The sequence below is a fragment of the Mus caroli genome, chromosome 4, assembly GCF_900094665.2.
Source record: "Mus caroli chromosome 4, CAROLI_EIJ_v1.1, whole genome shotgun sequence".
NCBI lineage: Eukaryota > Metazoa > Chordata > Mammalia > Rodentia > Muridae > Mus > Mus caroli.
In genome coordinates, this window is record NC_034573.1 from 40,834,185 (window position 1) to 40,860,808 (window position 26,624).

Here is a 26,624-nt window from a genome sequence, read left to right on the forward strand (position 1 = left end):
GCCTGAAGAAAACTGAGGACTCTGCTCATAGAAAAGCCGATGGAAGGTTCTGGCATCACACCCAAGAGATGGGTGTTTCACCACGAACTAACTCCTTGGTGGCCTAAGAGAAAAGGGTAACAGGTTGTTCACCAAGCTCTCATTGCCCATGAGGAAGAAACATAGCATCTCTGGTCTTCAGCCCTTAAAGATGCCCTGCATCAAGGATGCCATCAGAGCAGTGGGCATGCACCAACATCCCCTCTACAACAGAGGTCTCAAAGCTGTTGAGCGTGGCCCAGCAGACAGTTTGGTGCTTACAGAAGGCGCCACTGGCAGACAGCATCTTTGAACCATGGCTCCCACATAGCAAGGCAGTGACTCTGGCTGCACATGGCAACCTGCACCTTTTTGATTGATACTCATCTCTCCCACAGGAGGTGGTCAGAACAAGGCTTGCCATCCTCATGCTAGAGATGGAGAAACTGAAAATCAGAGAGGGAAAGTGACTTTTCTAGGGCCACATAGCCAGTGAGGAAAGTCAGGCTTGGCCTGCTGACTATAAAGCTACAAAGCTTGCTGCTTATCAAATCCAAGGATGTTCCAGTGTATCTTAATTTCCCATTGTTCTTACTGTAGCTACTTCATATCAGGAAGTACATGCATTCCGTGGCTTAGACACATTCAAGTCAACTCCTCAGTACTGTCTTGGTCTGTCACACTAAGCTCAGGGTAACGTCCCCAGGTGACAGTCATGTTCCCAACAGTGACCAGATGCCCTAGACAGAGGTATCTATCTGCCTGTGTGGGGATGGAGATGGCCCTGGCACTGAGATGGGCTGCACTCATCGCTCTGGGAGGTGAGACTCTAACCTCCTGAGAAAGCCCTACTGCGCAGTGAGCAGAAGCCCAGAGCGTGGGTGTGGGTTGGAGGCTCCACCATGCAATCCCAGATCCCACATCTGTGGCCTTTACCTGTTGGTTCAGTGAAGGCTGGAAGAGTAACTGGGTACTAAGGAAAGAGCCCTTCAACCGCCTCTGCTATGGAGTCTTCTGTTGTCGCTGAGCCCTCCCATTCTAGACACCGTACTTCTACAGATGAAGCCCCAGCTCAACTTCCTAGAGACTATAATTCTCACTGTGGCAGAGTTTTTGGCGGTTGGCATGGAGAACTCATCTTTCATGTGCATAACAAATTCACAGCTGGACAAAAGCCGGCAGCAGCTGGGAGCCCTCTGATCAGGGTTCAGTCTCAGAAACATTGTTTACAAGAAGATAATGCCAGGTCCTGACCAAGAACAAGACTTGGGTGTGTTGTTTTGCTTTTGAAACAGGGACTCTGCGGAGCCCAGGCTGGTCTTGAACTTGTGGGGGGATGACAAGTGGTACCATCATTCTGGGAGGGGCTAGACTTCTGAACAGGAAGTCCTCAATGCTTCAGTCATTTCATCTGTGGCAGGTCCTGTGTGTCCCCAGCCTCTCATCTGCCACCTGTGGGGGAGCCCCACCCCACTGTCTGACCAGGGCCTGGTTTTATGTGCACTTGGGTTCTCACCCTAGTGTATGAGGAGTCTGCTGTTGTCTCCCCTGTGCTTATGAGACTGTCTGGCTCAAGGGAAGGGATTTCCTTAAACACGGCTGCTGAGAAAAAGGTGCAAGACTCTAGAGTCATTTTAAAGTATCCCCCTCCCCATATATTATTATTATTTTTTATTTTTTATTTTTGCAAAATAAAGCCTCTTTCTGGAAGCTTCCTGGATTTTAAAGGCTCTTGTCTACAGGGGAGGCACATTGCTTAGGAGGCACAGGTAATAAGAGAGCAAGCAGCCCAAGGCCTGGTTCTGACGCTAACAGCTGTTACCATTCACCAGGGCTGTGGGCTACACAGGGTACAGGAGGCAGCAGGGTCAGGGCACTGTGTGTGCAGACCTCAGATCTGCATGGTCCATCCAGCCTGCTCCTTGAGGAACTTTCCAGAAGGCAGCACAGGCGTGCATGCTCTGAAGCCTTTCCTGCCATGGTGTCCTGCCTTCCTCTCTGCCGTCCTTCCTCCGCAGGGCAGCCAGAGGTCACAAGGTCCTTGCTGATTATCATTCTACAAAAGTCTTGCTCATTTCAACTCATTATTCCCTTGTCCCCAAGGTCCTTGATTTTTCCATGTGGGAGCCCATGAGGTGCATGTTCAGAGTGGAACCATACATAGGCAGAAGCAGGCATCTACAGACAGGCTCAGTCACACCATCCACTGAGTCAGGGGAGTGGCCATGTGTCCAGTTTCTGTGCTGGTCCCTGTGTGAAGAGCCACACTGTGGGATATGGAACAGTGAGTGAGGCTGAGACATTTATCTGTGTCCTTTACCAGACAGAGGGTGGGTTTGCATCTGTTTCCCTGGGACTTGCAGGCTAAGCCAGGGCCACTCTACAGATGGCATCTGTACTGGATAGTCTTATGTCAACTTGACACAGGCAGGAGTCATCTGAGGGAAGGGGACAGCAATCGAGGAAATGCCTCTGTAAGAGAGATCCTGCTTTAGGCAAGCATGTACAGCATTTTCTTAATTAGTGATTGATGGAGGAGAGCCCACCCCATTGCGGGTGGTGCCATCCCTCGGCTGGTGGTCCTGAGTTCTATAAGAAGACAGACAGAGCAAGCTATGAGCAAGCCAGTAAGCAGCACCCCTCTGTGGCCTCTGCATCAGCTCCTGCCTGTAGGTTCCTGTCCCACTTGAGTTCCTGTCCTGACCTCCTGTCCCCATGGTGACCAGTGCTCAACAGAGGCTGCGCAGTACTGACTGAAGCAGCTTTATCTTCTGCTTCCACCACGCTGGCTCCATGTTTTCTATTGGTGGTGTGGAGGGGCAGGGGTCTCAGGACCCTCTGCCTGATGGGCTATCCAAGGCTCAGGTCTGCTAGCTCCTCCAGCCATGATTCTTATTGGCAGTAGTGACTGAACCACAACACACATATCTTTTAACAAAATCCAATTTTTACTTTTTATTAGGTCTCCTTTTGCCTCCCTCCTCCTCATGCAAGAGGGGCATCTCCCTTTTCTGCAAGTTCCTCAACCACAGTATTGGTACACTTTCCTGTCAGCTGAGCAAGAGTATCTGGGGCGATGCCCCCACTCCAAGCCACACCCCCCATCAGGCAGGCACGGCTGAGATAGTTGCTTGTATTTTAGGCAAGAGAGGTAGCAGAGATGTTCAATGACTTTCCTAAGAACACACAGCTGGCAGAGGGGAACCACAGGTTCTGAATCAATGCAGCAGCTAGTGCCGGCCCTGCCCAGGGCTGTATATAGACTCTACAGTGGCTGGCTCCCAGCTCAGGAGCACAACACAGTGCTGCTTACCCCTGTCATGGTCGGCCCTGTTGGCTGCCAAAGTTGTACTAGACGGCCTTCTTCATTTGTCCAGCTATAACCCAACTCTAGGAATAGGAGGGTCTGGAGGTCCCCCGCTCTGAGATCGCACTCCCTGCATCACCTGCACTTTCGATCCAGAGTGAGGACATTGGTGGATTCTCTAGGGCCATTGGTACTGACAGGCACTCTCTCCTACGACACAGACCATGTATGTCCTCGTGGGTAGATCCCATCCAAGGGTCCAACTCAATGCTCTGAGAGCCTCCTCCATGGGTGAGCAGCCAGCCACGGCAGAAAACCCTCCCTGTCAGCATGGAGATTTCTCTAGCGCACAGGCAGGAGGGGAGGTGGGAGAGGAGGCATGATGGAGCCCAGCCCGAGCCTGTGGATGTACCAAAGCAGATGCCAGGGTTCCTGGAACCATTTCTCTCTGGCACAGGGCAAAGACAGGTCTCAGTCACACAAGGTCTTGGATTGGAGCCAGTACTCAAGGCTGCTGAGTATGTTCACGGCACATGGGAATCGGCCTCTTTTGGGGGTGACGCTTTCTTGTTCACTTTCTCCCAGAGTCCTTTGGTTTCTTTCCCAATGGACACTAAGGGAAATTGGTGAGCGAGTGGGTCAAGTCCAGCTTCTTTCTTGGGCCTTCTCCATGTGGAGCTTGCTTTGCTGTTCCTCTGGATCCTCCTGGGGAAAACAGGACCTTCTGATTCTGGAGACATTGTTGAGTCAGTGCCGGCCCACTCTGGGCTTCTTCCTTGGGTTTGGACCGCACAACCATCTTGCAGCTCCTCAGGATCCTGGTGCCCAGCCCCCCTCCCCGGGGTCCCTCTCCCATAGTGGTTACCTTTCATGATGCCCATCCATAGACTGGAGGAACAGGAGGTCTTAAAGCCGGGGCTCAGGCTTCATAAACAGAGCGTTGTCTCACTCAATGTCCTCCTGTGAGCTGTTGAGGTGGAGTAATTGCTCTCATTTTTTTTTCTGAAGTGTTCTATGAAGCTGTAGGGGGGCCCAATGTCAATGTAGGTGGCCAGCTGACTCTGGCGTCACCTCACTCTCTGAGGCCTGGAAGTCTCCTCTGGGTCTGTTTCAGTCTTTTTGCTTCACCCCTGAGCTGGCAGGCTAAGGTGACCTGTGTGTCCTTGGTGTCTAGCCACTGTCTGCTGTCACTCCTGGGCCTGCTGGGTGCCTGTATGTCTTCATTCAACTTCACCTTCTAGGTTTGTCCTCAGTCTCCTCTGTTTCTCCCACCTTGGCTCTGTCTGATGGATTTACAGTCCCTACATGCCTGCCATTCACATGCCAGCCAAGTTATGGACAAAATGGGCAAGAGAATAGGGAGCTGTGGCCCCCTCCACTAGAGGCCAGAGGTAGATGCTAACACCAGTGACTCAGACTTCCCTCCTGACCTGAGGGGAAGTGGGGGGAGCCAAGCACAGCAATGGAAGCAGACATGTTCCTCAATGGGACCCTTAATAGATATGTAAGAATGTCAGGAGTAGATTGCACCAGGAGTCAGGGCTCTGCCCTGTTACCTCTCTCATGGCTGCTGAACAGGGGTAAGTTGGGTAAAGTATAAAAGTACTTGGTACCTGCTTTATATAACCTGTCTCAGAGGAGGCAGTGTATCCCCAGCTGCCAGCTCTGAGCCCTTCCTGTAGGTGCAGGGAAGGGTCTGAGTCCCTTTGGGGTGTCTGGAATGTCCCAGAGAGACTCAAAAGTCCCCTAGGGCTGCTGTAGTACCTCCAGGTCCCCCTGTAACCACCCAGCTCCAAGCCCAGACTCTGATCTAGGGAAGCCTGACTCTCAGCTTGGGATGTGCAGTGAACCCAGGACTCCAAAGCCTCACTTACACAACAGAAGACTTTCGCTGCCATGTTCTGGTCAAACTGGCCAAGGATGATCCGCACGTCGTTCCCCTGTGGGCAGAAGAGAGTATGAAGGTAAACGAGGAAATTCTCAGTGCCGGGACCAGGGGACTGTTCTATGCCCAGATTCACACCCAAGAGCTCTGCCGACAGGGAGGGAGATGAAGCACCCTATACTGTGCATCCCAGAGACTGGTTATGCTGCTCTGGGCTGAGCTGCAGTCACCTACCCCGATTTGATGGGTGACTTTGGGGCAAGACAGCACACCACAGAATCTCCCTGATCTTCTACCAAGGAAGGACACTGGGTTATCTTGAATCTCCTTTCTCATTTTACCTACAGGGAAACTGAGGCCACAGGAGAGTGACACAGCCAGGACCCCAAGCTAGCCATACTGTCCGTATGTTGTGGTCTTTTTTGTTCCCATGACAGCCAGTCTCCTGAGATGTCCTTGAGCTCACAGGGCTCCCAGTTCACAGCTTTTGGGGTGCTTTGGGATCATACTAATGTCTAAGCGCCACCAATGAGCTGTGGGCCGATTCAGGGGTCCCTCTCATCTCATCTCAGCTTTACCTGGCTCCTCTGAAAGACGGGGACAGTGGTGGCACCTCCCTTGTAATCGGTTCTGGGATGACTGGGAGAAGAACCCTTCAAGAGGAGCTTACCACAGTGCCTGAAACACAGCACACACCCAGTGAATGCTAGCTAGCCACTTGTCTGTAACTGCCCCAACCCATCTTTATCTCTGCCTGCAAACTCTTCCTTGTTACACACAGGTCATCGCAGGGTGGTTAACATATATGTGTTGCCAAGAAAAGGGCATGAAACTCATGCATTCATTCACCAAACATTTACCAAGCACCTGCCTGTGGGTCTCGGTCACTTTCTAGGGACTGGGACCCAGCCTGGACCCTTCTGTCAGGAGGCCAGCTGGGTACTGGCTGATGCCTGATCCTGCCCATGTGAATTCCTGACCCAGCTTTGCAGGAGGCACCTGTTGGCCTCTGTCCTCTCCAGGCCTCTCAGGCCCTCTGATGGTGGGGGGCCAGGAAGCATGGCTTCAAAGATGAGTTTTTAGCAGCCTTTTAAAATTGGAAAGTGCTGACTGGGAGGCCATCTTGCTCATCATGTGTGTTAGCAAAATAAAGAAAGCCCTGTGCTAAAACTAGCCTGTGCTTGCAAGTAAGAATGGGAAGGAGAGGGGGCAAAACCCCTCCGCATTTGCTCAGAAAAAGGCCTTAAAGGGTCGTTAGCAGATGCTGGAGGAAGGGAAGCCTTTGTCTCCACAGTCTGCAGTGCTATAAAAAGTTTCAGGCTGCTTCCGTTCTGTCGATGGGCTCCCGGGAACAGGCCGGCCTTCCCATTATTGCCTGAAACCTTTTTTTACATCACTTGCAGCTAACAATGTCTGTCTGTCTGTTTGCCTGTCCGTCCAAGCATTATTTATTCATCCGTCTTCCAGGTTTATTGTGCATCTGGATTGCTAACCCCACTTGCTAAATATGGTACAGTAAAACAGCCAATTGGGTTTCAGAGCCAGAGAAACTAGGTTCCGAATCCAGCTCCATGCCTGGGCCTTACTCTCCTAAGCCTGCATCTTTGTCACGTCTGAAACAGGCACTGTCTGACCTGTTCTCCCCACCCTGCCTGTGATACAGGTGGTCAGGGCTCATCACAACACAGCCTGCCTTCTGGTCTTCAGGATGCTCTCTCTGGCTTCCTGTCACCCCTAATCCCTCCTGTCTTCCCTCCTCAGCTTCAGCCTCTGGGACCCTATTCTGCCTTCAGCGTTGTGCTGCGCATCCTGACCGCAGCTGTCCAGCCTGTGTCACTCACATAGATTTAGCCCTGCTTTCCACAGAACATGTCTATTGGTGTCTCTTGGCTCCTTGCAGCTCAACATGTCCCAAGCTGAACCCTCCTCTTTCTCTACAAGCCCCTTCCTCCTCCTGTTTGTGTCTCTGGGAACTGGGAGTGGCACCACAGCCTCCCACTCGCTGAGCTGGAGACTGGAGTCTTTTTCCACTCACCGCTTTCCCTCCCTCCCACTTTGAGCCTCAGCTTGCTGCTTCCACCTGTTCACCAGCTCCAGAGCCAGCCTTTCCCTGAGCAGCCCTATGCTTTGGCTTGATCAACACTCCTCTTTCCTTAGAGAATAGCTGGACTCTTACCTTCACCCTACCATGCCCAGTGGCCTCTACAGAGGAGGGAAATCCATAGCAAACTCCAGATCTGATGGAAGAAATCAGAGATGGCTCCCAAGCTAGATCAAACGCTCATTAAACACTCTTAGGAGCCTGAGGTTCTTCACCTACAATCTCCTGCAGCATATTTTCACTGTTTTTCTATGGAGTAAGAAAGAACTACCTGCAGTGTTCTGCAGACATGCCTCTTTGCCATTCATCCACCTACCCACCCACCTACCAGTTTATCCATCTATCCACCTGTCTACCAATCTATTCATCCATTCATCAACCCATCAACTCATCTATCCGTCCATCTGTCTATCTGTCCATCAATACACTCATCCATTTGCACACCCACCAATCCATCTATCTATCTATCTATCTATCTATCTATCTATCTATCTATCCATCCATCCATCCATCCACATGTCTGTCTGCCTACCCATACTTCCTCCCTCCTCTTTTGTACAAAATTACATCCCAAAGGTCCTTCTTTCTCTCTTTCCTCTCCTTAAACACTGTTGCTCATCCCTCGTCTTAGCTCTGGCTCCCTTACTTGCCATGTCATTGATTGATCAAACTCAGTGGCTATTCCCCCCTAGGCTGAGAGCACCTACAATTGCCTTCATCATGGTCCAAATCCACTTTTATTTTGTCTTCCCCAGACTCAAGGACAGCATGACTTCCCTCTGGCCTCTGGGCCAGCACAGGGCAGGCTGAATATAGTGATAAGCATACATGAGGCCTGATGCTAGGAGAGGCTGCTGACACAATCCTGGAGCACCATGGTGGGTCCTTGGCTGCTTAGCAGTTGACAGGCATGATTGTCACTGTACTGACACCCTGCTAGTTCTGGGGCCTGGTACTGTCTGGGTTCACATGTCTGTTTCTCAAATGGACCAAAAGACCCACATCTTTATGGTGACCAACTCACCACCTGCTGACAGATAAACAACCATCTCTGCCACTCCATTTAGTCCAGTTAATGTCTCTGTTGCTATGACAACTATGCTGCAAGGACCACTTGGCTATGGGCTCTCAAGATGTCGGGTTTTGATAGGCCTGAGGGATCAAAGATCTAGGAATTCCCCTTCCTAAAGAGGCCAGTGGCTTCCCTCAGCTGTACAGCATCCAGAGCTGGACTCTCCCTCTGGTACTCAGGACCCTCAGAGGGCCCTGAAGAGAGACACTGTTGGGAGCTAGGAAGCCCCTGAGTCAGAAAGCTATTCCTGTCTAGTGTGCTTCTGGAGAGTAGAGGGCCTGTTCCTAGCCAGGAGGGCAGGGGGAGCAGGGGCCAAGGTGGTTGCTGCCTTGAGAGCAGGTGAAGTGTTGGGTCAAATGGGAAACACGCATCTGGGATTAAGGCAGCATCCAAGGAGGTGTATGGAGAGTTTTGTTCTGTCGCCTCCGGCCAACGCCTCACTCTGCCAGGGCTGGAGCTCACCTTCCTGATCTTAGGGCCCGGAGTCCTGAGAATCGGGCTCCATGGAGCAGACATGTAGTCTCAGATAAAGCAGATGATCACACATTCAAAGCCGACCTGGGCTGTGTAGAGAGAGCCTGCAGCTCAGCTATATGGAGCTTGCCTAACATGCTTGAGGCCCTAGGTTCAAAAACCTCTCTACTGAAAATTAAAAAAAAAAAAAAAAAGAATGTGCAAGGAGAACGATGCAGGTGTGTCCCTGAAGGAGACATTGACAGAACAAAGCTATGATCTGCGGAGAACAAAGCCATGGCTGTCAACTAGACAATCCCAGCCTTTCATGACCTGACTCTTCTGGGGCCTACTGGAGTGAAGGTGAATGAGTCAGGGCAGTGACAGTTTTCATGATGGCCCATATAAGGCCCTGCACTCATACCCTATGAGGCCATTGCCCCAAGAAGGGCATCTGAATGAGGCAGTCGTAGAAGTGGAGTGGAGTGAGGAGGACACCCAGTTCCACCTAGACTCTCACACCCAGAACCCTGACTCAGACTCCCAACTCCTAGAGCTCCTAGCATCAGGCCTCATGTATGCCTATGAACACAGAGGGTATGTTCTAGCCCTGGATAGATGTCTTCTCTCCTTTTTTTTGGTCCTCTTTTATCCAATGTCCAGAACTCCCTTGTCTCCAGGATTTGTGCGACCTAAAAATCACACACTTGTGAATGAACACTCAATCCATTGCATGAGTTTAGCTCCAGTTTGCGAGGGTCCTAACACAGGAAGAACCCTCAAGCACCATCTGGCTGGCAAGTGGCAGCTCAGCCCTTCCCTGAGAGAGACACCATTGCCATGCCCACCTTGAGCAACAAAGGCTCAAAAGATTCAGCAATGGATGATGGAGTCACTCTGGACCCCAAGTGACAGTGAGTGTGCATGATGTTACCATCCATTGGCCCTTTTCTAGAGAGTGCCTACAGCCAAAAGGGGAGGACCACACAGAACACACCAGCAGATAGCAGCTGTCAACAGACAAGGGGAGGAAACATGCCCTAGTACACATCCCAGATCTATGGGGTGTCTGCGGGCATTCTGGGCTAGCCCTCTTACTGCCTCATCTGGCTTCTAGCCTTCTCCTGAGCCTATAGCCGAGTTCACACCATCCCCGGGCTCAGCTCCAAGAACTGCAGTTCTGGATTCCAAAGCACACTAGTATGAAGTGGTGGCAGATGCCTAGATGCCACCTAAGTGTGATCCCAGACCCTCAGGGCTGGCCCACACATCCTGCCTAGAGCCCCCAGGCTGAGTAAGACAACCCCCTCTCCAATCTCCTCCCCCCGCCCACCATGCGCACTGCCACCAATTGGCCTGGGCTGCAGAGCTCAGCATTAAGTCTGTAGAGCCACTCAGGGAGAAGTCAGGCAGGTGACATGCAAGGTCATGGAGTGAATGGCACATGCTATCCTGAGTCACGAAAGAGACAGAGACTGGACATGAGTGCCCTGAGGTCTCAGCATAGCTTGGTACCCTTCTTAACCACTAGATTGTGGGGGTCTGTAAGGAAGGCCAAGGTCACCTGACACTGACCTGTAGGTCATCTAGAGAGTCCCGTAGGCCCCCTCCCTTTAACCACCGGGCTACCAAAACTCACAGTTCCATGTACCATGGTCTCTATGAGGTGCTGAAGGGACATGAGTGACTTAGCTACGAGAGACTGACCTGGCGTGGGCTGGAAGGGCCAGCAGGGACTGTCTATAAAGTCCTGGCTAAGACAGGCTCCAGAATGAATATGCTCATTTAACCAAAATCTGCCTTAGACCTTTTTCTTCCTCCTCCCACCAGACATACCCCTAAAGGCACAGAAGCAGGAAACACGTCCTCACATTCCAGGAAGAGCATGGAAACGGGACAGCCCACAGCAGCCCACCGGCAACGTGTGACATTTCTTTAATTCATGTTTATTTAGCTTTCCAATAATATATCTGGCTTCACATAAAAATATTGCTCTTTCTTTGCCATGTCTCTGAGCAAAACTGGCCCCGGGGCCAACGCACCGTGGTTTCTCTTTGGTTGTGCACCCTCAGGGCTTGGGCAAAGCTATTTCCAGAGGTTGGCCTGGGCTTCCTGCCTGAACAGATGTGGGGGCGGTTGATTCATGGAAAAGGAGGACAGTCTCTACTAAGACCTTCCTGTCCTGGCCACTCAGGGAAAGGAGAAACCAATTCTGGCTAGGGCTCTTCGACGGAGCAAAGGCCGGGGAGGGTGCATCTTCAGGCTTTCTCATGTAGAGTAGAGCCTCCTACAGACATCCACATCCCAGAGACTGTGGGGATGCAACGCCCCATGGAATGAGGCTCAAGCTTTGGAAGTAGCTAAGGTGGCTCATCTGACACTGGATGACCTGGGTGGGGCTGAGCTCCAGAAGGAATCAGCCCTGACATCATCATTTTCAATTGCCAAAATGTGTATTAGCTTCTAGCCTCGAGAAAGGCACATCTGTGTGATTTCCATACACATAGCTTTGTGTCATCCATCAGCCATAGGAAATGACCTGTGAGTCCCCACCTGAGTTGGACTCTGCTGTCCTCTCTCTTTGGTGGGCCCAATGCTGGTTCTCCTTTGTGCTCTCTCAGCTGCAGAAAGCTTACCAGTATTGGGCTATTTTTACGACTCATTCAAAAATAGGTTATTCTTTTTAGAGTCAGAGACCTGGTTCCAGCAGGTGTACTGAGTCTTTTGACAGCGAGACTCAGTGATGTCATCGACAATGTTTATACTTACCAACTGCACAACCTAGTTACCAGTAGACACTGCAGAAACCTCTCGCAATGTTCTAAAAAGTTTACAGTTTTGTGTCGGACCCCATTCATAGCGATTTTGGGTTGCATGTGCCCTGTGGGATGCAGGTAGAGATCCCATGATGCCTTGTGGGAGTCCAGCCTTTAATAGGTACTTAAAGGTAAGTACTGGGGATTCCTGTCAAGCCCAAGCCTTGCTGACTCCCACATCCCCCATCTTTTGCCTCCCCCACATGTGTAAGCTGCAGAGCTATTTCCTTTCTGATTTATTGATGAGAAGGCGCATAAGGGAAAGGATATGAGCATTATTCAGAATATTCAAAGGCTATGGAAGAATCCCCTAGCTACTGAGGGGCAGATGGGCATGAAGCCGGGACCAGGCTGTGTGACTCCGTGCCCTCCTTCAGCCTCAACCCCACACCGCCACGTCTGTCAGGCTGCTGCATGACCTCCAGCCTGGGTCAAGTTCCTTGAGCTCCATCTTCTCAATGTGTAGAATGGAGATAATAATACTTCCTATAGGGAGCCAGGTAGTAAATAATCTAGGTTTTTATGGGCAATTATTATTCTCTGTGGCAATTACTTTGTTCTGCCGCTGGAGCACAAAAGCAGCCCAAAGCAGTGTTCTAAATGAATGTGTTACAATAAAACTTTATCTATAAAACGGAACGGAGGGCCAGATTTGGCCCATTGGCCATCATTTGATGGCCGCTACTATATAGTAACTGGGAGGATTAAAAGAATGGATAAATCTAAGCACAAATCAAGCCCTGGGCAGTGTCTGTCATGGGTGTTGAAGCAGAAGCAGGGGCTGAGGTCAGAGGACAGGTTGTGAAGAGATCAGAGGTGAGATCCCTGCCCCCACCAGTGTTGCCCGCACAAGGTTGCTCTGTGGGCCTGGGGACCACAGGGAGCTCTCAGTCTCCTGGCTCTTCATGGCTTTTACAGGAACTCCTAGGATTATTTCAGGATGGGACATGCCATGGATTCATTTCTTGCTTCTCATCCTTTTCTTGGGTTTCCAATGTGACACCAGCCACCAATTCTTCAATCTTGGGAGTGTTCTGCTCGAGAGGACTGTCATAGGCGCTTATTGGGTGGCTGACAATAGCTGGGCAAGGAGCGGAAGGAAGGAAGTCCAGGCCTGCTTGGGTCAAAGCCTGTACTGAGCTCCTGTTTGTGGTGAGGAAGAGAGGAGCACCATGGGAAGGCTACACAGAGAGGAGAGTGTGCTTAGCAAGCATTCAAATGCAAATGCCAGTTATGTCTTTAATGGAAAAAGAGAGCTAATGGGAGCTTCCTGCTATGTGTTCATCCTACCTGTTCCCCTTGGAGTCCTCCTGCAGGCCAGCTCTGTAGTTCACCGAGCTATCAACTGGAGTAGTGACAACCCACGTGCCTGGTCATCTCATACCACTGTCCCCTCATCCATAGCAGGCCTGCCCAGTGCCTGCTTCTTGATCCCCTTTGGCAGGATTCTGGGTACATAGTGGAAGACCTCTGCCCAGCCGTTAGCCCTTAATACCTGCATCAGGATGCTGGGGTGGGTTCCATACTGCAGGAACTCAAGAGGCTGAGGCAGAACAGGCCATACAGATCGTATCTCAAACAAACCAAACCAAACCAAACAACAACAACAACAACACACACACAACTAAATACAAAACAAACAAACACCCACACAACAACGGAAACAAACACAAAAACAACAATCTGGCATTTCATGTTGAAGTTGACCCCATTCAGGTTTCTGGTCAGAATTGCTGTTTGGTCTGCCATGGCCTATTTGGAGCATTGTTTTAAAGCTTGTTTTCTGTTTGGGCACATGGACCAGACTTTCCTTGCTGCTGTCTTCCATGTTCTGGCAGCTTTGGGTTTGAATACCACCATGTTGTTCCTTCAGCCCAGGTTTATCTTAGTGTCCTCTAGCTACAGTTTTAGATGTAGGTGGCGGTAGGGAGGGATTCCTGGGTCTCACACCAGCGGGGTTCTGACTCTCTGCTCACTTCAGCCATCCTCCTCTGTCAGGCTTGGCTGTGAACTTGCCTCTTGTGGGTCTCTTCTCTTACAGAGACCAAGAATTTGGTGTCTGTTTTTTTTTAAGTTCCCTTTTCTCAGGCTCTGAGGGTGCACTCTGGATTTCACATCTCCGTTACTGTTGCGGTGCCCGTTTCTGTATTCTATGGGGGATCACATGCTTTTCCCCATGTACAGCAATCATTTAGACGGCTCTCTTTTCTGATTGCGCGGTCCCCACGTGCCTGTTTCTATCCTGACCTCAGCTATAAAGTGTAACATGGTTGCCAGCTGGCTCTCAGGACCACCTTCCAGAAGGGTTCCCTGTTGGTACGTCACGTGAGCCTCACACAGTAACATGTATGTCCCAGTTGCTCCAATAATCCTGGGGTTTCATGGTACAAAGAGGCTGGAGGGCAGCCTGGGTGTGAGAACCTTGGGGGACGTTTGACTCCCGCCCCTGCCACAACTCCCATAGCTCTGTTTAGATATTTGTGAGATTTATCCTTCAAGTTTGTACATTAAAACATCTGTTAAAATGTGTCTAGGTGTCCTTTCCTATACCAAAGTGGCTAGGACACAGAGACCAGCTAGCTAGCCAGTACATACAGCCTTACATGTTTGCACTACCTGCATTTGATAGTTCAACAATGGTCGACTATGGGCAATTTCGTGGGATCCAGGTTTGTTTCCTACGGTGCGTGTTGGATGTGTGCATGTTTGTGTATGGGTGAGTGCTCACATGAGTGTACACGTGTGTTGAGGCCAGGGGTTGATTCTTCTAAGAGTTCTCACAGAACCTGGAGCTAGCTCTAATGACCAGTGAGCCCCAGAGATCGCCCGGTCTTTCCCTCCCCAGCACCCGGGTGACAGGCTCCCTGCCTCCAGGCCTGGGTTTCATGTGGGTTTCTGGGGACAGACCTGTGGTCCTTGTGCTTATATTTTACCAACCAAGCCACCTCCCCAGGTCCCCTTTTCCTCTGTTGTCCCTGTTCTCTTAGTACAGAATGTTCTAGAACCCAGATTCTGGCTGCCGCGTGAGCCGTTGCTCCTGGGGCGCGTCTATTTTGGTTCGTCCTCGAGCGTCCTGGCATCCTCTTATCCCTCTTCTCCAGTCCCACACCGTCATCTTCTCTCTCACAGGATTGATCGTGCCGGCCATTTCCGCTGAATTCTGGGAGAGCAGCTCAGGTGCATCCTCCACGGTATTGATTATTTTCCTCTTGGCCCTGGCTCTGCTCTCTGCTGCAGATGCCTGTCCCGTTATCGGATACTCAGCTTCTTCCTTGTCCTCTGTGCCCTGGCTTCACTTAGCCCACACTAAAGCAGAGGCTCGCCCTTCTTCCAGCCCCCTCAGAACTCCCTGCCTGTTCTTTGTTCTATTTTCTCCCATGTTTCCTCTGTTAGTCTTTGCTGCCTAGACACTCATGTGCCGCTTATTCAACAACTGAGTTTGGTTCTAGGTCATGAGAAGCTTCTAGAAGCTTTTGTGTTAATAGGAAGCGGGCACTTAAATAAGGAAATGGAGAGTCTGTCTAACGTGGCAGGTTGTGACCCTCCAAAAGACATGCTGAAAGTCTAACTCCAGCATTCTGGGATGGAACCCCATGTGAAAACAGTGGCAGAGGATTGGGCTACAGTGGAAGGGGTCCACCCAGCTTAGCATGAAATGTCCTGATGAGGGGACGGTGTGGAGAAGGGAGGGGGTGCCACCAGAGATGAGGTTAGAACTTCGCAGCCACAGGCCATGATGCCAAAGACTGAGAGACAGGCAAGTTCAGAGAATGCATGGTGCTGCCCACACCCCAACCTCTGCCTGCACCCCAACATCTAGAACCAGGCCAGGGAGCACACACTCCTACTGCTAAGCTGTACACGCTGTAGCACAATACAAACAGCCACAGGAAAAAAAACAGACATTGATTGCCTTCTGCCCCTGCCTTAGCCTCCAGCTATGCAGTGCTAGGATCTCTTCCCCAAACTTTGGCAGCAGAGGGAGCTGGGGGCAGCTGGGCAGAGTAGACACATCTTCAGTCCCCAGGTGAAATGCCTGCCCTCTACTTCCCATGAAGGCCTTGAGGGGTTACCCAGCCAGCCACCTTGACCCTCAGTCCCCATCAGTGAAATAGATCTAAAAAAAAAAAAAACCTCCCTGCCAGAGGACTCTGGGACGTTCACATGGGAAATGACAGTTAGTGGCCAGCCCTGTGTTGGTGACCAGCCCAGAGCTGGACGCTGATAAGCCTGGGTATTTTGGCTGCTGTTTCCCACACTTCTTCAATCAACTTGGTTGACGAGCAGAACGTCCTGTTCCATCCCTGATCTCGATCCCTCAGCTCCACACCTGCTGCCTTTCAACTCCAGAGCCCTCAGAACTGAGCGGGGCCTTAGAGGCCAGAAGCTATTTCAAGCTTCTGCTCTGGGGAGATACTCTGCATGTGCCTGGGCAGGATTGGCTAGCAACAGCTCCCTTTCCTATGCACGTGAGTCCTCCAGGCTCCACAGGACCCATCCAGACCCCAGAAACAGCACAGTTCTTGATAGCATGGGGGGGGGGGTGGAGCTCCAGCTGTGACCCACTGCCTGGGTTGTCCCTAGATGTCCTTATCCACAGAGACTCCTAGGACAAAAGTGTTATCCACAGGCTCTGTCTGCTTTGGAGGAGACCAGGAGAGATGTGTGAATGTTCTTGTTTCTCTAGCTCCACAACTCTCTGGGGCTCCAGATCAGCAAATTGAAAACTCTTATAGCCAATGGTTCGTAACTGCCACCTGCTGTGTCAAGGGGGAACCTTGAACCTACTTGAGTCAGAAAAGACACCGACAGTTGGCATGTGGGATTGCCATGCCAACAACTTCACCCGTGGCTCTGAGGGAATGGGAGGGAAAGAGAGGAGTCTACAGCTCTAGGTGCCAGCTGCTTCCCTCCACCCTTGGGAGAAGAGGGAGCTGCTTAGCCGAGGGCTTGGCTGTCGGGAACTGGCCCAGAACTCCGTTTCCAACCTTGTATCACTCCTTTCCCTCAGTGCCACATGCTCTGTGGAACTCTGGTGCTCCCACAGCAGAGCATGCTGGCCATCCTTGGATCTGTAGCCCTCCCTCCCTGCAGCCCTCCTTCCCTGCAGCCCTGGATCCTGCTTGGCCTCTGTCCAGTGCTCTCTTCCTTAGAGTCAGGTCTGACCCCTCCCCCTGGTGCCATGAGTCACATCTCCCTCCTTTTGCCCTAAATCCCTTGCTTCCCTTGAGAGTGGACCTTCTTCCTGGCTATGCTGTGACCAACCGGAGGACAGGGATAGGGCTCTCTGGGAGCCCAGGAGAGGGACCAAGGTTTTGCAGTGATGGTGAAAGGTTACAACATAGTTACAACAGGGGAACCTCAAGTTGTCTCCCTCTGTTCCTAGAGTAAGCGGTGCCGGATGGATCAGGAGATGGGCTTTTAGCCCTAACAGAAGTGTTTTTTGATGGGACAGATAGCTCCTGGCTCCCAGTCTTTGATAAGAGGAAGCCTACTGACAGGCTGCACCTACCTTGAGCTTTTTGACGCTGGTGCAGGGATCATTGGAGAAGCTTTCCGTGTCTGAGATCTCAATGTCTTCCCCGTACAGAACCCCAGTCAGGTCGTTCCTCACCTGTGGACAGACAAACAAAGAACTCGGGTGGGCTGTTGCCAGGAAGGACGGCATCGTCAGCACTGGCTGAGCTGGGGAGCCATTTTTTTCCTCGCCACTGAGAGACAGAAGAGAGAACTGCACTGAGAGACAGCAGGAAGCAACGTCCTACACCTGACACTTCGACACAGTGCCATAGAGGGCTGGGACTGCTCAGCCTGACCTACAAGAGGCAAGATGAAGATATTTACCGGCCAGCATCCCATCTTGCCTGGCCCACATCAGGCTGTCTAATGATACCTTGTTTATGTTTTGCAGTATAAACTCCAGTGTGACTTTCTATTGTAGTGAAGACATAGCCAAGACTCCCAGAGGACCAGTACGGAGCAGACTGTGGTAGAAACGGTGAGGTTCAAACCTACTGGTTGTGCATATGCCTATACGGCAGAAGGCTGCCAACTGCCATGTCCTCGTGGGCAGACATCAGCAGTTTCTGGGGTACTGTGGCACCCTAGAGACCACAGGGCCTTCTAAGGACAACCACTGCTGTTGCATTGCTATGCTAGAAGTGGGCTCAGGACACTTTGGGAGAAGAAATAAAAAAAAAATCCAGGCTTTTACAATAGAAAAATCCCTCATATTTTCTAGTGTTGACTTTTGTTTAAAGTTTGGATTAAACAGAACAAATTTGAAGAGCATATCTGCCTGGAAGCCATAGCTCAGTGCTCTGAACATGCAATAACGAAGCCCATGCCATGGGGCTGTTGAGGAGTAGGTGAGAGTCTGGACCCAGCTTCTGGGGCCTGCTGTTTCTGATTTGCTTGTGACCTTCCCCTCTTAGAGCCTAAGAGGAGGAGATCGTGAAAAGCTCATGTCGCTCACTCTGCTGAGATGGCCATTATCAGAAGCAGACAGAAACACACATTTGTGAGGACAGGAACCTCCTGGGGCCCTTGTGAACCACCTCGGGAATGTACAGTGAGTGGTTCAAGATTCTGGGAAACAGGAGGGTGGTGCCTCAGAAAACCAAAGCTCTATTACCATCTGCTCCAGCAACCCCACTCCTGGGAATAAGGACCACAAGAAATTACAGCAGGGACTTGTCTCATACACTCCTTCTATCCACTGCTTTTCTCAGCAAAGTATAATAGAACAACTGAAATGAGGGAGGCTTTTACCTTTCATGCTTACCATTTCTATCTATCATCTATCTATCTATCTATCTATCTATCTATCTATCTATCTATCTATCTATCTATCTATCATGTGTCTATTTAGAGAGTGTGTGTGTGTGTGTGCAGTTGCCCATAGAGATACCCTGGAACTGGAGTTATAGGTGCTTGTGAGCTGCCCAGAGAACCGGGGTCCTCTGGAAGTGGAGCAGGCGCTCTTAATCACTGAGTCATCTCCACCGCTGAGGAAGGCTTTGAGGATGGCTCACAGTCTAAGAGGGTACAGTCCACCATGGCAGACAATGAAGCGTGAGTTCATGGCAGCAGTGTGTGAAGGGAGCAGACTAGGAAGCCAAGAGAGCTCAGGCCAGAACTGTGACCTGGGTTTCAACCCTCTAGGCCTGCCCCCCAGTGACCCACTTCCTTCAGCTAGGCTCCATCTCTTAAAGGCTCCATAATGGAACTCTGGATGAGGAACCAAGTAGTCAAACCCATGAGACCATGGTAGAGATTGTACCTTTCAACTGTAACACCCATGTTCACAGGACATGCATCACAACAGCAAAAGGTGACAGCAATCTACAGACTTGCTGCTGGAGGGACACAGAAACACGTGGTGTGCATACCCGGAGTGACAGCCTTAAAAACAATTGGCATTCTGCATATGTTAAAATATGGGTTAATCCAAAGAAACGTGGATACAGAACCACAATTACATAGGGGACCTGGAGTAGCCAAATAGTCAGATGGGATGTTCATGGCGGGGTGGTTGGTCGTGGGGGCTTGGGGTGCGGCAGGCACATAGAATAGGATTTGGTGCTTAACGGGCTCGGAGCCTCAGTTTAGGGTGGTGCAAAGGTTCAGGAGAGGTATAACACTGCAGTGACGTAATTCGTGAAGGCCCGTGTTGATGCTGCGTACTTACAAATGGCCATGGTGGGGAGATGTGATGTTCTGTATGCGTTACCTCCAGAAAAACAAACTTTCTTATGTCAACAGTCAGAAGATCCATCTGGAGCATATATCAACATGTTTATTTATTTATTTATTTATTTATTTATTTATTTATTTACGATCTGGCTCTGCATGTCGCTGGCCAGGAAGCCACCGCCAAGGAAGGGGGCCAAAGGGCCAGTGTGACCTGCTGGCTGCCGTGCGTGCTTCAGTCCCTTGAGGGAGAGGTGCAGAGAGTTATGAACTCGAGTTATGAACTCTGCCTGGTGGTCCTGGTGTTTATTTTGTTCTAGAGTTTTCCAGGTGCTTGAGGTGTTTCATGAGGGATGTTTTGCCACAGGAAGAAGCACCCCCATTGTCTGGGGTTATTGCTTGCACCCTGGTTTGTTGGATGAACTAAGCACCTTTTAGAACATGGAGCCTTACTCTGAGAAGTTATAGCTTCTGCCATGTCCAGTTCTTTCTCTCTGCTCCTTGTGATGCCTCTACAGCCATCAGCCCAAACAACCCTTCCTTAATTACTGCTGGAGGTGGGGCTTTATCACACAGTGGAGGGCGATGGGCACAGCAGGCCTGGGGCATGCCAGACAGATGCTCCCCCCAAGCTCCACTTGAGCCCCTGCTATGGCTTTTGCCTCTGCTTTTGCTAGAAGGCTAGAGACTAAGACGGGCGAATGCTGCCTTTGCCTTCAAAGCTCAGCGATGTGTCCTCAAGGCTTCCAGCTCAGTGGTGCTTGTATGGGGGAGGGGAGGCATGACTGCCTGGCCATGCAAATCAGTGTGCTCCCCAAGGGGCAGGCACAGTCAAGGCCCAGCTCTGTGTGTTACCCACAATTGGAGAGGTGACCCTGCTTCCCTTGAATCTCTTTCCTCTCACCTGAAACAAATGGCAGTGTGCTAATAGCTCACAGATTGGGTTCCAGGCTCAGCATGGGCTGTGGAATGCCTTTGTATGCTGCAGAGTTCTGGGCCTTGCTTGAAAGTGAGAAAGAATCCACTGGTTGGGGTTTCTGTGAGTGTGTCAGGGAAGGTGTGAAGCCTGTATTAAGTTTTGTTTGGCAAACAAACAAATCCACCCTAAAGGTGATCTCATCCTGAGCCCCCACCTCTTTCACCTATGAGCAAGCAAGGGGGCGGTGCCCAGACTGGTGATCTTCTCACACTCCAGCCTGCTGCTTCAGAACAGACTCAGGTGCACTGTCAGCTGGCACTGCCAGCCATTGCTTCCCCCACCCCCTTGCATCAGCTCCTTGGCCTTTGCATTCAGCCTGGGTATTTATTCTGAGGGACTTTTAGGGATCGCAAGGGAAGAGAAGCAACAGTAGAGGGCATCTTCAAAGATACGAAGTTCAGGAAAAAATGATGTAAGGACCGGTCCCCCACTCTCACATGGGGACTGGAAGGCCAGCCGCTTAGTCTCCCAAATGCCCAGGTTTGCCCTGGACCTGCAGGTTCTCCTGGGTGACAGGCCAGAGTCTGAGCTGCTTGCTCTAGTCTGGAGTCTCTGAATCTATGATCCTTTTCGCTTCTATTTAATAAAAGCAAGAACATGTTCTTCTGGGGAAAGTGAGAACTCTTCATTCCCTGGAAGATGAAACGAAGATGCTGATTGATGTACGATGGGGTGGGTGAGTTCAAAACCGAGAAAGTGGAAAACCATAAGAGAATGGGGCATACGCTTCAAAGGCCAAGGATCCCGGAGGCTTGGCTGTCCCTGGCATCACGTGGCTGCTGCTCCCTGCACAGGGAGAGTATTCTATTAAACATCACCAGGAAAGATTAACAAGACAGCAACACAAACTAACAAATCCCAGTCTGTGTCTACAGAACAGAAATCATGCTTGTATCATGGCAAGGTTGACCACTCCTACCAGGCATGCTTTGACAGGACAGTGCACCGAGGAGGTGCACTCAGGAGAACCACACAATTCAATCGTGAAAATCACCTCCAAGAGACCCATCATGTCTTAAGCAAGCTTACAACCTTATGGTGGGCCATATGGACCAATGTGGAAATCTCCCAGTAATTCCACTACATTGCTTTTGGGTTCTGTGAAGACTTGTCCTGCCAGACTCCTGTCTCCACCGTGTTCTGTTGCCCACACATAGAGCCAGTGAGGTCCCTTGTGTCCCCACCAATCCTCCACAGCAGCCTCGGATGCCTGACCTCCATCAAGGCAATATCGAGTCCAAGTTCAGAAACCCTAAGATAAAGCTCAGGCAGCTGGGGAGGGACATTTGCAGCCCCTCAGTCAGGTCTCCCACTGGGGCGGAAATCTTCCCTCCTTTCCCACCACTAACTGGCTTTGGGGCTTCATGCTTTCTCTAACGGCTTCCAAGGACTCTGGATTTTCAGGGATGAAATCTGTGTGCTTCTGCCACCCCATGGATTTGTTTTATGCTCATTCATGTTTGACATTGGCATCTCTTCTGCTCAGGTACTGGGAAGCCGGTGATGGACTCCTAACCTGGAGCTGAGCTACTCATTGCCCTGGGTCTCTCTCTGTGGAGTGGGTGTGGGAGGTGTTCCTCAGCTGACTTCTCTGGGGAATGTGTGTGTACTTGCTGAGGCTCTTGAGTTTAGTGAGGCAGAGGCAGAGCCAGGCCAAGAAGAGGAGCAGGAAGTATCCAACTACAGCAGCAGCATGTGCAAAGGTCCTGTGGTGGAGGAAGCTGGTACAGAAACTAGAAGACTATTGAAGTTGGAATTAAAATGGAGCCTAAAAGAAGGGCTGGGCGCCAGTGTTGGAATGACACAAGAAAGAAAGGAGAGGTGGGTGGGGCTACAGCATCTGGGCCTTATAATTTATATTAAAGATGTTGTGATCTTTAATATAAATTAAAGATCACATGAGCACTCATGATACTATTATCCAGGTGAGAGATTCCAAAGCAAGGACCAGGGGAGAATGGGAAGCTGCCAGAAACCACAAGTTACAGTGACATCCAGGGTAACTGATAATATGTATTTGCCTTCCGTTGCTGTGGAAAACATTATCCCAGCAGCTTTAGACAATAAGCAGCGATCATCTCCCTCATTACCAGAGATGGAGAACCAGGGTGTGGCTGAGTGGCAGCCCTGGCCCATGACCGTCTATCAGGGTGCATTCAAGATTGCACTGGTCAGTCACTGGAAATACTGCCAAGCCTCAGGGATGAAGACTTTCCTGGTGAGTCTGGTGAGCTGCATAAGTCACTGTGCTCTGAGTTTGGGGAATAAAGTTCTCAGCTGAAGACCAAGGCAGGGGCTCCACCCTCTCCAAAGCCAGGGTCCCATTCTTCCTCACAGATGGGGCTCTTCTCCTGCCCTCTCCCTACCCCCTTCTGTCTTCCCCTGCCCTCTCCTACCCTCTCCCACCCTCCCCTGCCTTTTCCTGTCCTCCCCTACCCTCTCCTGCCCTCCCCTGCCCTCTCCTGCCCTCTTCTGAGCTCTCCCACCCTCTCCTGCCTTCCCCTGCCCTCCCCTCCCCTTTCCTGTCTTCCCCTGCCATTTCCTGCCCTCCCTTGCCTTCTCCTGACCTCTCCTTCCCTCTCCTGCCCTCTCCTGCCCTCTCCCACCCTCCCCTGCCTTCCCCTGCCCTTTCCCTGTCCTCCCCTACCCTCTCCTGCCCTCCCCTCCCTCTCCTGCCCTCTTCTGAGCTCTCCCACTCTCTCCTGCCTTCCCCTGCCCTCCCCTCCCCTTTCCTGTCTTCCCCTGCCATTTCCTGCCCTCCCTTGCCCTCTCCTGACCTCTCCTTCCCTCTCCTGCCCTCTCCCACCCTCCCCTGCCTTCCCCTGCCCTTTCCCTGTCCTCCCCTACCCTCTCCTGCCCTCCCCTCCCTCTCCTACCCTCTTCTGAGCTCTCCCACCCTCTCCTGCCTTCCCCTGCCCTCCCCAGCCCTCTCCTGACCTCTTCATCTCATTGCTACATCTTTTCTTGAAACACTGATCTCAAGCAGGGCAGGTTTAGAGCCAGTGAAGTTGGCAGCCAAGGACAGGAGGCCACAGGAGGGCCAGAGACCTCTAGACACTTAGCTTTGATGGCCAGCCATTTCCAGGACATCATCCCCAGGGAGGTCACTGTCCCAGCTGAAGAACCATCCAGAAAGACAGTGCTCCAGGTGAAGATGGCGGCAGAGCCACCTGCACTTGTAAGCCTGAACATCCTAATTAGGTTAGAAATGAACTCAGAGCAAAGTGAGTCCCCAGCTCTCCTACGGAAGCCGAGGTGACCTACTTTGTCATTCAAATGTACCACTATATATAGCGACAGATTGTGCTGAAATGTCACTCCACTTACCTGACTAAAACGTATAATTATAGATTTACTTCTATTCATTCATGAAATGTGTCTTCACTTGATTAAACAGTTCATTCAAGAAAAATCCATTAACACACGGAGCGTGTTCAAATACGGCTCCTTCAATGCTGAGGGAGCCGACAGAGTTAAGATGCTAATTAGGCTAAATAGGTTTTGAAACGTCCCAATGTCTGAATAATTCAGGTCACTTTTTAGTGGGGCTTCAGCTCCCCAGGAACTACCATTAATTTAAACTAATTAGAAAATTAGCACAGAGATGATCAAGGCAGGAAGAGATGGATGGCTTCAAAATGGAAGAGCTGTCACAGGAAGAGGGGATGCCTGGTCTGGACGCCCTCAGCAGCCAGTGAGCCAACAGTTAGAAGGAGATTCTGGCCCCAAACCAGAAGGAGGAGGAAGCAGAGGCAGGAGAAGCAGATAATGACATAGAAGATGAAGATGATGAAGAAGAAAAGTTTCTAGTGACAATGAATGAGGTAGTGAGCTCCCCATCACTGCAGGCATGCATGTAGACACTGGACACTAAACATGAGGCTTCCTTTCCCTTATCAACGTTGATGGTTTTTCAACACTATGCTTACCCCACTCACTGTTCTTTTTGAATGTTAAGGTTGCTGAAGCAATTCTGGGCGACCATGAGGGTTATTTTTTGTTTGATTGTTTGCCCCCTGACATCTCTTTCCTCCCACCCTCTCACCCCCACTTAAGATTTGGCACATGCGCTTAAATTCTTGTAGAAGTACTTCCTGTGGCAGAACGGTGTTCCTGTGGGGACACAGAACAACCTACTTCCAGATCAGTTAGTGCTTTATACTGTGTAGCTGGAGTTGAGCCTTCATGAAAAAATGTAGGGACAAGTATAAGTGAAGATGCAGGACGTGGTGGTTCACCTTGGCTGTGAACTTGATGGGATCTGTGTGGGTTTGTTTCCTTGAAGGATTCGTTGAGATGGAAAGACCCTCTCCGAGGTGGGCTGAGTCTTTCCCAAGGGGGCAAGGTGTAAAGAGGACCAAAGGAAAAGTGGTGCTGCTTCATCTGTGTGCCTTTGCTCCATGCTGACCTGTGCATCTGCTTTACCGTTGCCGCCGCTGCTGCTGCTGTTGCTGCCGCCATCCTCCAAAGACATTCAGACTCAGCTTCTTCAGCCTTCCTATGCAGTCTGAGGACAGCAGCTCTGCAGCGACCTCCAGGCCTGCACTGTGAATGCCGAGGCATCCAGCCTGTGGACTGAGCATCTAACAAGTTCTCAGCCTCTCCAGCACGCAGACAACCATTGCTCGACTACCCAGCCTGTGCGGTGTAGGCCAATCTAATAACCCCTGTGTAATAAGCTCATTCTATTGGGTCTATTCTTCTAGAGAGCCCTAATGCACACTGTGGACTTTTTCTGGATAATGAACACATGTCTGCTTATCCCAGAGAGGACAGCAACAAAGACCAAAGAAACTGTCCCACTAGAACGGAGCCTCGTGGGCCAAGAATCTTGTTCATTTAGAGGTGTGTGTGTGTGTATGTGCGTGTTCATGTATGTCTTTGTGTATATTCAAATGACATCAGACACCTTCCCCTTCATTTTCTTAGTCTTTTATTGAACTAGGGTATATCAACTGACTAGAGTGGCTGGCCTGAGATTCTCCTGTCTCCATACCCCAGTGCTGGGACTCTAAGGGGTGTCAATCACTTACCCACTAAGCCATCTCTCCAGCCCTACAATGACTTTTAATCAGAGTTTATGGGAACCAGAACAGCACACAAGATGCTCTGAAGCAAACGTCTCAGTCTCGCAGCCACTGACCGCTTATGCATCCCCATGCGTCCCACATCCCCACCTCCCACAAAGTGAGACAGAGGTGGGGCCCACTTTTGTGCAGGTGTCATGTGGTTAATCACATGTGTTGAGAGTTGAAGAGGACGATAGTCATGTGATATCCAGAGGATAGCACTCCACGTAGACGTGCGTTAGATCCTCCGTGTGCAGCCTCGTGAGAGAGCAGATGCAGCTGTGTCTTGCATCACTCACACCCCAGTCTGGGCTGCCAGAAAGGAACCCGCTTTTTCTCTCCATCATGACACCCTGCCTGTCCCAGGTCTGTCTGTCCCTGTCTGTTTGTTCTCTATTATGAAGAACAAGAACACAGATGGGAGAGTGGGCCAAAGCGTGTTGGACTCCAGAGTTCCTTGGTAGGGTCTTGGGCTTGGAGCTGGGTTGTAAACAGCTGACCCTGGCAGGGTGGGCCCACGTTCCTTTCCACACACAAGCCCTTGGGTCCCTCAGATCACATCCTCTGCATCGACACATCCTGTGCGTCAAGGCCCACAGGAAGCCTATGAGAAGTGAGTGAATTATGGGAGGGGCGCGTGGGGGGCATCAAGCCATACTTCATTCATACTTGAGTGCTGGAGACTAAAGGCCGAGAGGGAGAACTCCGGACAGTTGCGTGGGAGCAGTGAAGTTACTTCCTGTGGAGACCCTCAGCTCCTCCTGTGGCATCTACCCCTCTGTCTGATGTCCCAGTTCCTCCGGTGGCAGCTTCCTCTCCCCCTTTAAACTCTGTGCCAAGGACCTGCCCTCTTCTCTATAAGATAGTTCCTCAAGTTTGAGTTCCCTCCTCGCATTCTTACAAATCCATTGTCACCCTTTTAGGGTGTCCCAGTCTGACTTTCCAGTTTAAACTCCATCTTTCCTAGGCACTGCCGTGGACATTATATCTAGAACCTTCTATAGGAAGGCTCCCATTCCCCTCTCTGCTATGATTCACCCGTGACTAAAATGGTCGGCTTCATAGGATCTCATATCCCTTCTCCAAGGCAGCACACCCAGTGACTGGTCTAGCCTGCGTGGCTTGACTTGCAGAAAAGAACATGGAAGCCCCTATGCCCAGGGCCCTTACCGGGCTGTATCTTGCTGAAATCCAACACTTGTCCCCACTCACACTCTCCAGCTTGTCCTGCC

General features: G+C 50.9%; 1 protein-coding gene across 1 annotated transcript in view; it reads right to left on the reverse strand.

The window, feature by feature from the left end:
* The window catches only part of Gabbr2 (gamma-aminobutyric acid type B receptor subunit 2), a 328,989-nt gene that overhangs the window by 135,404 nt on the left and 166,961 nt on the right, over positions 1-26,624 (reverse strand). The window contains exons 4-5 of the mRNA XM_021159700.2: positions 17,165-17,266; positions 5,200-5,265 (exon numbers count right to left, since the gene is read on the reverse strand). Coding sequence (XP_021015359.1) covers positions 5,200-5,265; positions 17,165-17,266 — 168 coding nt within the window. The remainder of the gene's footprint in view (positions 1-5,199; positions 5,266-17,164; positions 17,267-26,624) is intronic.